General features: G+C 51.2%; 1 protein-coding gene across 1 annotated transcript in view; it reads right to left on the reverse strand.

The window, feature by feature from the left end:
- Positions 1-489, reverse strand: part of LOC132825752 (NADPH oxidase activator 1-like) — an 81518-nt gene extending 81029 nt beyond the window's left edge. Inside the window, exon 1 of the mRNA XM_060841202.1 lies at positions 232-489. Coding sequence (XP_060697185.1) covers positions 232-408 — 177 coding nt within the window. The 5' untranslated portion in view covers positions 409-489. The remainder of the gene's footprint in view (positions 1-231) is intronic.
- Positions 490-14537: the final 14048 nt, after the last annotated feature.

Genomic DNA, 14537 nt, shown 5'->3' on the forward strand with positions numbered 1-14537 from the left:
TTTTCCCCTTCCTCCTCTCCCTCCTTCGTTCCCCCTCCTTCTTTTTCCCTCCTCCTCCCCCCTCCCCCTTTCTTCCTTCCTTCCCCCTCTCCCTCCTTCTTTCCCCCCTGCTTCCTCCTCTCCCTCCTTCCTTCCTTCCCCCTCCTTCGTTTTCCCTCCTCCTCCTTCCTTCCCCCCCAACACCACTACCTTCCCACCGTCTCTCTCTCCCCCATTACTCCCGGCTCTCACCTCGAGTGCCCCCGGTAGGTCTCCGAGCCTCAGGCGGACACAGCCCAGGTTGAAGCAGATTTTGGATCCGGGCTCGGGGATACGGCTGAGCAGATCATGTGCAGCCGTCCAGTCCCGCTGCTCGATGGCCCGAACGGCCCGGTCCCAGTCCTCGATCAACTCCCGGTAAGATGCCATGACTAGAAACAGCAATACCAGGAAATAGAGCGCTCATCGGGGAGGAGCAGGGGAATCACAGGGAAGGGAGAGGGAGGGGACAGGCGAGAGACAGACAGAGAGGGAGGGGACAGGTGAGACAGAGGGAGAGAGAGAGAGGGTGGGGACAGGTGAGAGACACAGAGGTAGGGAGAGGGGAGGACAGGTGAGAGACGGAGAGGGAGGGACAGGTGAGAGATGGAGAGGGAGGGACAGGTGAGAGGAGGGGGACAGGTGAGAGACGGAGAGGGGGGGGACAGGTGAGAGACAGAGGGAGGGACAGGTGAGAGATGGAGAGGGAGGGGACAGGTGAGAGGAGGGGGACAGGTGAGAGACGGAGAGGGGGGGGACAGGTGAGAGACGGAGAGGGAGGGACAGGTGAGAGATGGAGAGGGAGGGGACAGGTGAGAGGAGGGGGACAGGTGAGAGACGGAGAGGGGGGGGACAGGTGAGAGACAGAGGGAGGGACAGGTGAGAGACAGAGGGAGGGACAGGGAGGGGACAGGTGAGAGACGGAGAGGGAGGGGACAGGTGAGAGACAGACAGGGAGGGACAGGTGAGACGGAGGGTGGGGCAAGGTGAGAGACAGAGAAGGGGGACAGGTAAGGGACAGAGAGGGAGGGACAGGTGAGAGAAACAGAGGGAGGGAAAGAGAGGAGGCAGGTGAGAGACAAAGAGGGACGGAATGGGAGGGGACAGGTGAGAGAGAGGATGGGGCAAGGTGAGAGACAGAGAAGGGGGACAGGTGAGAGAAAGAGAGGGAGGGAAAGAGAGGAGGCAGGTGAGAGACAAAGAGGGAGGGACAGGGAGGGGACAGGTGAGAGAGAGGATGGGGCAAGGTGAGAGACGGGGGTGACAGGTGAGGAACAGAGAGGGAGGGGACAGGTGAGAGACAAAGAGGGAGGGACAGGGAGGGGACAGGTGAGAGACAAAGAGGGAGGGACAGGGAGGGGACAGGTGAGAGGAAGAGAGGGAGGGACAGGTGAGAGGAAGAGAGAGAGGGTCAGGTGAGAGACATATTGAGAGACAGAGAGGGAGGGACAGGGAGGGACAGTTGAGAGGAAGAGATGTACGGGCAGGTGAGAGGAGGAGAGGGAGGGTCAGGTGAGAGACAGATATTGAGAGACAGTTGAGAGACAGAGAGGGAGGGACTGGAAGGGAACAGGTGAGAGACAGAGAGGGAGGGGACAGGTGAGAGAAAGAGAGGGAGGGACAGGGAGGAGACAGATGAGAGACAGAGGATGGACAGGTGTGAGGAAGAGAGGGAGGGACAGAGAAGGGACAGGTGAGAGACAAAGAGGGAGGGACAGGGAGGGGACAAATGAGAGACAGAGAGGGAGGGACAAGTGAGAGGAAGAGAGGGAGGGACAAGTGAGAGGAAGAGAGGGAGGGACAGATGAGAGGAAGAGAAGGAGGGACAGGTGAGAGGAGGAGAGGGAGGGACAGGGGAGAGGAGGAGAGGGAGGGTCAGGTGAGAGACAGATATTGAGAGACAGGTGAGAGACAGAGAGGGAGGGACAGGGAGGGGACAGGTGAGAGAGGAGGGGACAGGTGAGAGACAGAGAGGGAGGGGACAGGTGAGAGACGGAGGGGGGACAGGTGAGAGACAGAGAGGGAGGGACAGGTGAGTGATGGAGAGGGAGGGACAGGTGAGAGACAGAGAGGGAGGGGACAGGTGAGAGACGGAGGGGGGACAGGTGAGAGACGGAGAGGGAGGGACAGGTGAGAGACAGAGAGGGAGGGGACAGGTGAGAGACGGAGGGGGGACAGGTGAGAGACGGAGAGGGAGGGACAGGTGAGAGATGGAGAGGGAGGGACAGGTGAGAGATGGAGAGGGAGGGGACAGGTGAGAGGAGGGGGGGACAGGTGAGAGACAGAGGGAGGGACAGGTGAGAGACAGAGGGAGGGACAGGGAGGGGACAGGTGAGAGACGGAGAGGGAGGGGACAGGTGAGAGACGGAGAGGGAGGGACAGGGAGGGGACAGGTGAGACAGAGGGTGGGGCAAGGTGAGAGACAGAGAAGGGGGACAGGTAAGGGACAGAGAGGGAGGGACAGGTGAGAGAAAGAGAGGGAGGGAAAGAGAGGAGGCAGGTGAGAGACAAAGAGGGACGGAATGGGAGGGGACAGGTGAGAGAGAGGATGGGGCAAGGTGAGAGACGGGGGTGACAGGTGAGGAACAGAGAGGGAGGGGACAGGTGAGAGACAAAGAGGGAGGGACAGGGAGGGGACAGATGAGAGACAGAGAGGGAGGGACAGGGAGGGGACAGGTGAGAGGAAGAGAGGTAGGGACAGGTGAGAGGAAGAGAGGAAGGGTCAGGTGAGAGACATATTGAGAGACAGATGAGAGACAGAGAGGGAGGGACAGGGAGGGGACAGGTGAGAGGAAGAGAGGGAGGGACAGTTGAGAGGAAGAGATGTACGGGCAGGTGAGAGGAGGAGAGGGAGGGTCAGGTGAGAGACAGATATTGAGAGACAGTTGAGAGACAGAGAGGGAGGGTCCCGGAAGGGAACAGGTGAGAGACAGAGAGGGAGGGGACAGGTGAGAGAAGGTGAGAGAAGGTGAGGGACAGAGAGGGAAGGACAGGTGAGAGGGAGAGACAGAGAGGGATGGACAGGTGAGAGGAGGAGAGGGAGGGACAGAGAAGGGACAGGTGAGAGACAAAGAGGGAGGGACAGGGAGGGGACAAGTGAGAGACAGAGAGGGAGGGACAGGTGAGAGGAAGAGAAGGAGGGACAGGGGAGAGGAGGAGAGGGAGGGTCAGGTGAGAGACAGATATTGAGAGACAGGTGAGAGACAGAGAGGGAGGGACAGGGAGGGGACAGGTGAGAGAGGAGGGGACAGGTGAGAGACAGAGAGGGAGGGGACAGGTGAGAGAAAGAGAGGGAGGGACAGGGAGGGGACAGATGAGAGACAGAGAGGGAGGGACAGGTGTGAGAAGGAGGGACAGGGAGGGAACAGGTGAGAGAGAGGGTGGGGACAGGTGAGAGATGGACAGGGAGGGACAGAGAAGGTAGAATTGAGAGACAGGATGGGGACAGGTGAGAGACAGAGAGAGAGGTAGGGGACAGGTGAGAGACACAGAGGTTAGAGAGAGGGAAGGACAAGTGAGTGACAGAGAGAGGGTCAAGTGAGAGTCGGAGAGGAAACGTGAGAGACAGAGAGCGAAGGTCAGGGTCAGGTGAGAGACGGAGAGGCGGGACAGGGAGGGGATAGCTGAGAGACAGAGAGAGGGACAAGGTCAGGGTCAGGTGAGAGACGGAGAGACGGGACAGGGAGGAGACAGCTGAGAGACAGAGAGGGAAGGAGAGTGGAGGACAGGTGAGAGACAGAGGAGGTGGGATCAAGTGAGAGACTGTGAGGGAGGGGCAGGGAGGGGACAGATGGGAGACGGAGGGAGGGGCAGGTGAGAGAAGGAGAGGGAGGGTAGACATGAGAGACAGGGTGTGGGGACAGGTGAGGAACGGAGAGGGACGGACAGGTGAGGGATAGAGGGAGGAACAGGTGAGAAACAGAGAGGGAGAGACAGGGAGGGGACAGGTGAGAGACAGAAAGGGAGGGACAGGGGAATTAGGAGTGGGAGAAACAAGTGAGAGACAGAGAGGGAGGAAGAGGAAGGGACAGGTGAGAGACAGAGAGGGAGGGGACAGGTGAGAGACGGAGGGAAGGGGACAGGTGAGGGACAGGTGAGAGAAGGAGATGGATAGAGAGGGAGGGACAGCTGAGAGAAGGAGAGGGATAGAGGGGGAAGGACATGTGAGAAAAGGAGAGGGCAAGACAGGGAGGGACAGGTGAGGGAAGAAGAGGGATAGAGGGAGAGGGACATGTGAGAAAAGGAGAGGGCAAGACAGGGAGGGACAGGTGAGGGAAGAAGAGGGATAGAGGGAGAGGGACAGGTGAGAGAGGGAGAGGGACAGGTGAGAGAAGGAGAGGGATAGACAGGGAGGGACAGGTGAGAGAAGGAGAGGAATAGAGATGGAGGGGCAGGTGAGAGAAGGAGAGGGATAGACAGGGTGGCGACAGATGAGAGAAGGAGAGGGATAGAGATAAAGGGACAGGTGAGAGATGGAGAGGGATAGACAGGGTGCGAACAGGTGAAAGGAGAGGGATAGACAGGGTGGGGGCAGGTGAAAGAAGGAGAGGGATAGAGAGGGAGGGACAGGTGAGAGAAGGAGAGGAATAGAGATGGAGGGAGGGAGGGGGGAGGGGCGGATGGCAGGGGAGGGGGTGCGATGGGGGGGAGTGGATGGCAGGGGAGGGGGTGCGATGGGGGGAGTGGATGGCAGGGGAGGGGGAGCGATGGGGGAGGAGCGGATGGCAGGGAAGGGGGAGCGATGGGGGAAGAGCGGATGGCAGGGGAGGGGGAGCGATGGGGGAGGAGCGGATGGCAGGGGAGGGGGAGCGATGGGGGAGGAGCAGATGGCAGGGGAGGGGGTGCGATGGGGGAGGAGCGGATGGCAGGGGAGGGGGAGCGATGGGGGAGGCGCAGATAGCGGGGGGAGGGGGAGCGATGAGGGAGGGGGAGCGATGGGGAGGGGCTGGGGGAGGGGGAGCGATGGGGAGGGGCAGAGGGCGGGGGAAGGGGGAGTGATACAGGTGGGGCGGACGACGGGGGATTGGGGAGCGATGGGGGACGGACAGGTGGAGGGGGAGCGATGGGGGTGGCAGGAGGGGAGGGGGAGCTATGGGGGTTGGGGTGGGGCGAGGGGAGGGGGAGCGATGGGGGTGGGGCGAGGGGAGGGGGAGCGATGGGGATTGGGTTGGGGGCGGGGTGAGGGTGAGCGATGTGGATGGGGCGGAGGGCGGGGGAGGGGGAGCGATGGGGGAGGGGTGCATGGTGGTAGGGGGAGCGATGGGGAGGGGTGGATGGTGGTAGGGGGAGCGATGGGGGAGGGGCGGATGGGGGAGGAGGATGTGCGATGTAGGTGGGGCGGATGGGGGGAGGAAGATGTGCGATGGGGGAGGGGCGGATGGGGAGGAGGGTGTGCGATGGGGAGGGGCGGATGGGAGGAGGGGGTGCGATGGGGGAGGGGCGGATGGGGGGAGGGGGTGCGATGGGGGAGGGGCGGATGGGGGGAAGAGGGGGAGCGATGGGGGAGGGGTGGATGGGGGGAAGAGGGGAGCGATGGGGAGGGGCGGATGGGGGAGGAGGGGGAGCGATGGGGGACGGGCGGATGGGGGGAGGAGGGGGAGCGATGGGGGTGGGGCGAGGGGAGGGGGAGCGATGGGGTGGGGGAGGGGGAGCGATGGGGGTGGGGCGGAGGGGGAGCGATGGGGGAGGGGCGGAGGGGAGGGGAGGGGGGGGAGCGATGGGGGAAGGGCGGATGCAGGTCCTTGGACTCCTCCATCGCCAGACCATAGCAACACGACGGTTGGAGGAAGAGCGCCTCATCTTCTGCCTGGGAACCCTCCAACCACAAGGGATGAACTCAGATTTCTCCTGTTTCCTCATTTCCCCTCCCCCCACCTTGTCTCAGTCCCAACCCTCGAACTCAGCACCGCCTTCCTAACCTGCAATCTTCTTCCTGATCTCTCCACCCCCACCCCACCCCCACCCCCACCCCACTCCGGCCTATCACCCTCACCTTGACCTCCTTCCACCTATCGCATTTCCAACACCCCTCCCCTAAGTCCCTCCTCCTTACCTTTTATCTTAGCCTGCTTGGCACACCCTTCTCAATCCTGAAGAAGGGCTTATGCCCGAAACGTCGATTCTCCTGCTCCTTGGATGCTGCCTGACCTGCTGCGCCTTTCCAGCAACACATTTTCAGCTCTGGTCTCCAGCATCTGCAGTCCTCACTTTCTCGCAGTGGATGATTAAGCAACTCACTGGAGGAGGAGGCTCCAGAACAAAGAAGCCCACTTGATTGGCACTGCATTCACAAGCATCTGCTCCCTCCACCATCAACACTCAGTAGTAGCAGTGGGTACTATCTATGCACTGCAGAAATTCACCAAAGATCCTCAGACAGGACCTTCCAAACCAATAACCACTTCTATCTAGAATGACAAGGGCAGCGAATATGTGGGAACATCACCACCTTCAGGCAGAAAGGGCATTGGTGACTCCCAGTCTGCGTTGAGGAAGGCAGGTGCTGCAGGAGTCCCTTGTGGCCATCCCCCTTTCTAACAGATATATTGGTGGGAGAGATGACAACTTTGCAGGGAAAATCCAACTTCATAGCACCACAGATGGATCTGGATCTGGATCTGGTGCACAAGAGGGAAGGAAGAAGAATAGCAAGGCTACAGTGGCAGGGGAATTCAGTTGTAAGGGGGACGTACAGGCACGTCAGCCACAAAAGATCCTCCAGATGGTATGTTGCCTCCCAGGTGCCAGAGTCGGGGATGTCACTGAATGGCTACAGGGCGTTCTGAGGGGGAGAAGGCAAACAGACAAATATATATATCTTGATACCGAAGACATAGGTAGGAAAAGGGATGAGATCCTGAAAACAGAATTTAGGAAGCTGGAAAGTTTATTAAAGGATGGGACTTATAGAACATAGAACATTACAGCACAGGACAGGCCCTTCAGCCCTCGATGTTGTGCTGTCATATAGAACCACTCTGAAGCCCATCTAACCTACACTATTCCATTCTCATCCATATGTTTATCCAATGACCATTTAAGTGCTCTTAAAGTTGGCGAGTCTACTACTGTTGCAGGCAGTGCGTTCTACACCCCTACTATGTTCATAGCTCTTTGAAAGTTGCCACTCAGGTGGATAGAGCTTGTAAGAAGGCCTATGGTGTATTAGCGTTCATTAGCAGAGGGATTGAATTCAAGAGCTGTGAGGTGATGTTGCAGCTGTATAGGACCTTGATAAGGCCACATTTGGAGTACTGTGTGCAGTTCTGGTCGCCTCACTTTAGGAAAGATGTGAAGCTTTGGAGAGGGTGCAGAGGAGATTTACCAGGATGTTGCCTGGAATGGAGAATAGGTGGTACGAGGAAAGGTTGAGAGTGCTAGGCGAAGGATGAGGGGTGACTTGATAAGAGGTTTATAAGATGATCAGGGGAAAAGATAGAGTAGACAGTCAGAGACTTTTTCCCTGGGTACAACAGAGTGTTACAAGGGGCCATAAATTTAAGGTGAAGGGTGGAAGGTATAGGGAGGATGTCAGGATGTTCTATACCCAGAGAGTGGTGGGGGCATGGAATGCGCTGCCTGTGGGAGTGGCAGAGTTAGAATCATTGGTGACCTTTAAGCGGCAATTGGATAGGTACATGGATAGGTGCTTAAGCTCGGACAAATGTTCGGCTCAACATCATGGGCCTAAGGGCCTGTTCTGTGTTGTATTGTTCTATGTTCTATGTTCTACTCTCTGAATAAAGAAACTACCTCTGAGATCTGTCCTATATCTATCACTCCTCAATTTTAAAGCTACGTCCCCTTATGCTAGCTATTGCCACCTGAGAAAAAGGCTTTCACTGTCCAACTATCTAACCCTCTGAATATCTTATATGTCTCAATTAAGTCACGTTTCAAGCTTCTTCTCTCTCATGAAAACAGCCTCAAATCCCTCAACCTTTCCTCATAGGTCCTTCCCTCCATACCAGGCAACATCCTAGTAAATCTCCTGTGAACCGTTTCCAAAGCTTCCACATCCTTTCTATAATGCAGTGACCACAACTGTATACAATACTCCAAATGTGGACACACCAGAGATCACATGGTTCTGAAACTCAATCCCTATACCAATAAAAGCTAACACACTGCATGTCTCCTTAACAACCCTATCAAACTAGGTGGCAACTTTCAGGGATGTATGCACTTGGATACTGAGATCTCTCTCTGCTCATCTACACTACCAAGAATCTAACTATTCGCCCAGTACTCTGCATTCCTGTTACTCCTTCCAAAGTGCATCACCTCACATTTTTCCCATTAAACTCCATTTGCCGCCTCTCATCCCAGCTCTGCAGCTTATCTATGTCTCTCTGTAACCTATACCATTGTTTGTCACTATCCACAACTCTTAGTGTCATCTGCAAATTTACTAACCCATCCTTCTATGCCCTCATCCAGGTCATTTAAATAAATGACAAACAACAGTGGACCTAAAACAGATCCTTGCGGTACCCCACTAGTAACTGAACTCCAGGATGAATATCTCCCATAAACCACCACCCTCTGTCTTCTTTCAGCTCGCCACAGTCTGATCCAAATTGCTAAATCACCCTCAATTCCATTCCTCCGTATTTTGTGCAATAGCCTTCCATGGGGAACCTTATCAAACACTTTACTGAAATCCATATACACGACATCAACGACTTTAACCTCATCCACCTGTTTGCTCACCTCAATGAACTCAATGAGGTTTGTGAGGCACGACCTACCCTTTAAAAAACTATGTCAACTATCCCTAATCAACTTATTTCTCTCTAGATGATTATGACTACTATCTCTTATAACCTTTGCCAACACTTTACCCACAACCGAAGTAGGGCTCACAGGTCCATAATTTCCAGGGTTGTCTCTATTCCCCTTCTTGAACAGGGGAACAACATTTGCTCTACACCAGTCTTCTGGCACCATTCCTGTAGACAATGATGACATAAAGATCAAAGCCAAGGGCTTGGTAATGTCCTTCCTGGCGTCCCAGAGAATTCTAGGATAAATGCCATCTGGCCCAGGGGACTTATCTATTTTTTACACTTTACAGAATTGCTAACACTTCCTTGTGAACTTCAATCCCATCTAGTCTAGTAGCCTGTATCTCAGTATTCTCCTCGAACACATTGTCTTTTTCTAGTGTGAATACTGACGAAAAGTATTCATTTAGCGCTTCCCCATCTCTTCTGACTCCACAACAACTTCCCATTACAATGCTTATTTACCATAATCTTACTCTAATCATTCTTTTATTCCTGATATACTGACAGAAATCCTTGGGGTTTTCCTTGATCCTATCCACCAATGACTTATTATGTCCCCTCCTGGCTCTTTTTAACTCTCTCTTTATATCTTTCCTGGTTAACTTGTAACTCTCAAGCACCCTAACTGAGCCTTCACATCTCATCTAACATAAGCCGCCTTCTTCCTCTTGAAGAGAGAATCACCTTCCTTTGTAAACCACGGCTCCCGTGCTTGACAACTTCCTCCCTGCCTGACCGGTACATACTTATCAAAGACCTTGAATAGCTGGTCCTTGAATAAGCTCCACATTTCAATTGTGTCCATCCCCTGCAGTTTCCTTCCCCATCCTATGCATCCTAAATCTTGCCTAATCGCGTCTTAATTGCCTTTCCCCCAGCTATCACTCTTGCCCCGTGGTATACACCTATCCCTTTCCATCACTAAAGCAAACATAACCGAATTGTAGTCGATATCACCAAAGTGCTCACCTGTGTTCAGATTTAGCACCAGGCCGGATTCATTAGCAAGTACCAAATCCAATGTGGCCTCGTCCCTTGTTGGCCTGTCTACATACTGTGTCAGGAAACCCTCCTGCACACATTGGACAAAAACTGACCTATATAAAGTACTCAAACATGATCCAAAAGCTAATAATCTCTGGATTACTTCTGGTGCCATGTGCGAATGAGTATGGAATAGAAGATTGGTGCAGATGAATGTGTGGCTGGAGAAATGGTGGATGTGGAAGGGATTTTAGATTTCCAGGGTATTGGGACCATTCCTGTGGGTAGTGGGACCTGTACAAGGAAGACAGATTGTAATTGAATCGGAATGGCACCGGCAACCTTGCATGAATATCTGTTAATGCTTTTTGGGAGGGCTTAAACTAACTTGGCAGAGAGCTTGGATCCGGAAAGAATGTTGAGCATGGAGATAAACAGCCAAAATCAAATGTGACAGCAAGTGAGTCAGCAAGGCACAGGCCAATTAAGGGACAATGGTGTTTGGCAAGGTTTGATAGTATTTATTTCAATGTTGGAATCTGACAAACAAGGGAGATGAGTTGAGAGAACACATTAACGCAGGAGGGTATGATATCTTTGCTGTCACTGAGACATGGTTGAGAGAGGAGCAAGACTGGCTGCACAATATTCCAGGATACAGGGTCTTCAGGATTCAGGGAAAGAGGTAAAAGGGGAGGAGGCATCTCAAATTTGATCAGGGAATCTATTACAGCAGTAAGGAGAAAAAGACATCTTAAAAGGCTCCTCAAATGAAACCTCACGGGTGAAACTTAAAATTTTAAAAAGGAACAAGCACATTGCTGGGCCCTGAAGGCCCCATAACAGTCCATGAGAAATGGAAGAGCAGATTGGGAGGCAAATCTCAGGGAAGTGTCAATGTAGTAGGGGGTTTCAACTTCTGCAGTCTTAAATGGGGCTGTCAATATGTGAAAGATTTTGAACGTGAGCAAAATTCTTAAAATGAATATAGCTCAGTTTTTTAAGTGAAAGTGAATAAATAGAATGCCCTACAAGAGTTGGAAGTGGTCCAGGACCTAATTTTTGATACGGAAGATGGGCAAGTCATAGGGTCACAGAGATGTACAAGCCCTTCTGTCCAACCCGTCTATGCCGACCAGATATCCCAACCCAAACTAGTCCCACCTGCCAGCACCTGGCTCATATTCCTCCAAACCATTCCTATTCATATACTCACCCAAATGCCTCTTAAATGTTGCAACTGTATTAGCCTCCACCATTTCCTCTGGCAGCTCATTCATACACATACCACCCTCTGCGTGAAAAAGTTGCCCCTTAGGTCTCTTTTATATCTTTCTCCTCTCACCCTAAATCTATTCCCCCACCTCAGGGAAAAGACTTTGTCTGCTTATCCTATCCATGACCCTCATAATTTTGTAAACCTCTATAAGGTCACCCCTCCGCCTCCGACGCTCCAGGGAAAACAGCCCCAGCCTGTTCAGCCTCTCCATATAGTTCAAATCCTCCAACGCTGACAACATCCTTGTTGAAGTATAAATGGGGAAGCATTTTGCAGACAATAATGATGATTCAGGTAGATTTGATTGAGGTGGAAAAGGACAAGAATGGGCCTGAAATCAAAGTTCTCAACTGGGGAAGACTATTTTCAATAAAATTAGGAAAAATGTGGCTGGTCTAATTAGTAAGTTTCTGGACGATACAAAGATTGTTAGAAATACAGATAGTGAAGAATATTATTAGAGGATAGAGCAGCATATAGATTGGTTGGAGGCATGAGCAGAAAAATGGTAGATGGAGTTTAATCTGGACAAATGGGAGGTGATCATTTGGAAGGCCAAGTACAGATGAAAATTATGCAGTGAATGGTAGAACCCTAAGGAGTATTGCTATGAAGAGGGATCTGGGTGTGCAGGTCCACAGGCCACTGAAGGTGGCAACACAAGTAGATACAGTAATAAAAAAGGTAAAAACAATGACTGCAGATGCTGGAAACCAGATTCTGGATCAGTGGTGCTGGAAGAGCACAGCAGTTCAGGCAGCATCCAAAGGAGCAGCGAAATCGACGTTTCAGGCAAAAGCCCTTTATTCCTGATGAAGGGCTTTTGCCCGAAACGTCGATTTCGCTGCTCCTTGAATGCTGCCTGAACTGCTGTGCTCTTCCAGCACCACTAATCCAGTAATAAAAAAAGGCTTATGTCATGCTAGCTTTCATTTGGAGGGCAATGACTATAAGGATAGGCAAGTTATGCTGCAGCTTTATAGAACTTTAGTTAGGCCACACATGGAATATTGCCTACAGTTCTGGTCACCACACCATCAAAAGGATGTGGATGCTTTGGAGAGGATACAGGAAAGGTTTATCAGAATGTTGCCTGGTATGGGGGATTTTAGCTAGGAAAAAAGATTGGATAGACAAGGCTTGTTTTCACTAGAATGAGGGAGGTTGCAGGGTGACCTGATAGAAGTTTGAGTTTGTGAATGGCATGGATAGAGTGGAAGGTATGAGGCTTTTTCCCAAGGTGGGTGGGGTCAATTATTAGCAGACACAGGTTCAAGATGCAGGGGGATGTTTAAAAGAGATGTGTGAGATACATTTTTCACACAAATGATGGTGAGTGTCTGGAACACACTGCCAGAGGAGGGTGTGGAAGCAGACATAACTGCAACATTCGAGGAGCACCTGGACAAATACGTGAATGGTAAGAGAATTGAGGGATATGGATCCTGTAAGTGAAGAAAGTTGTCGTATGGAGGGCAACATGTATTGGCATGGGCTTGGAGAACTGAAGGGCCTGTTCCTGTGCTGTATTGTTCTTTGTTCCATTCCTAATAACGATTCTCTTTCTTAGCTGTCTGCTTCCTCAACTATCTCTGCTCTCACCTGGCCCCTTTCAGTTGTTCCATTCACATCATCTGTCACTTCCACCTCCCATTGCCTGCCCTCTCTATAACCATTTGCCTCTTACACCAGTCTCTCTCTCACTGCCCTCATTTATCCTCTCACCTGTCCATAGACACCACCTAGAATCATAGAATCCCAACGGTGTGGAAAAAGCATTCCATCCAGACCCACTCCCTATCCTGCATTTCCTTCTAGGTTGCCAGAGAAGATTTTACAGTCCGTTTTTATGTTTCTTGATAGGTTATGTTCTTCTTATTTCCTCTTTTCTTTATCAGTTTCTTGGTCTTCCTTTGCTGAATTCTAAAATACTCCCATTTCAGTCATGCTACTTTTTTTTGGGCAACTTTGTAAACATACTCCTTCCATCTAATTCAAACTTTAACACTCAGTCAATTCATTTATCCCATTGGGTTTTTGTGCCTTAAAGGAATACACTGTTTTTTGTCTGAAACCATGGATTAATTATTTAAATTCTAGCTATTGGCTGGCTGCCATCATAATATTTCATGTGATTTCCAAATTTGTCACATCCACCTTGCACTTTATCTCTTCACGGCTTCTTTTGTTCAGATTTATAAACATTAGATTAGACCACATTACCATAAAAATTGATGTAAAATTCAATCACAGTTTGATCACTTTTCTGGAAAGATTCTTTTACAAGACGGTTATAAATTAGCCCTTTCACATCACATTACACTAGGTCTAAAAATTATCTGTTTCCTAATTGATTCCTCACTTTAAAAATCATCTCATATACATCCTGGATCTCTATTAATAAATTTAAATGTGTGCATACATGGTACAATTTCAAAATTTTCATGAGACAAAACTTGGAAGAATAGTTGCTTTTTGTCAAATGTATATGATTTGTCTGTGAATATAGGAGGTATGGTTAGTAAGTTTGCAGATGACACCAAAATAGGTGGTGTAGTGAGTACAGCAGGATGTGATCAGATGGGCCAAGGGGCTGAGGAATGGAGGATGGAGTTTAATTTAGATAAATGTTGCATTTTGATAAGGCAAGTCAGGGCAGGATTTATACAGTTAACAGTAGGGCCCTGGGGAGTGTGGAAGAACAAAGAGACCTAGGGGTTCAGGTGCAAAGTTCCTTGAGAGTCATAGGTAGACTGGACAGTGAAGGTGTTGTTCAGCACACGTGCCATCATTGGTCAGAACACTGACTATAGGAGTTAGGATGTCATTTGGTGAGACCATTTTTCAGAACATTGCATACAATTCTGGTAAGGATGTTGTGAAACTTGCAAGGGTGCAGAAAAGGTTTACAAGGATGTTGTTGGGACTGGAGGGCTTGATTGATAGGGAGAGGGTGAAAAGGCTGCAGCTATTTTCCCTAGAACATTGATTTTATAAACCTTTAGCCTCCAATTTAGACTTATTTATTGCTACATGTATTACAAAAACAGTAAAAAATGTTGTTTAGTGTCACCACTCTTTGGCACCTTCTTAAAACACAATAAAACAAAACAATATAAAGCCAGAAAATACAACAATGCAAACACAACAACTTTACATTTTCTTCTTGTTTCAGGTTCTTGGGTCTTCGGATTGGGCACTGGATCTCAAACGATCATCGCCTCTGCCAGCACTCCACTGTCCCAGCTGAACCATGGGCCTGACTGAGCTCCTCCACTCTGATACCAAGACTGCCGTACCCAAGCCAGAGTCAGCAATGGGCCTCAGGCTAACCTTTGCCTCCATGCCGCGGTCACCAGCCCAAAGTAGTTGGCCAGCTCCAAGTCCTTGCCATTCATCTGCGACACCACCACTCCTTCCAGCACTTGGTGGGCCCACCATGTGTTCTGCACCAGGCCCACCAATAC

The sequence above is a fragment of the Hemiscyllium ocellatum genome, chromosome 21 (genome assembly GCF_020745735.1).
Source record: "Hemiscyllium ocellatum isolate sHemOce1 chromosome 21, sHemOce1.pat.X.cur, whole genome shotgun sequence".
Classification (NCBI taxonomy): Eukaryota; Metazoa; Chordata; class Chondrichthyes; order Orectolobiformes; family Hemiscylliidae; genus Hemiscyllium; species Hemiscyllium ocellatum.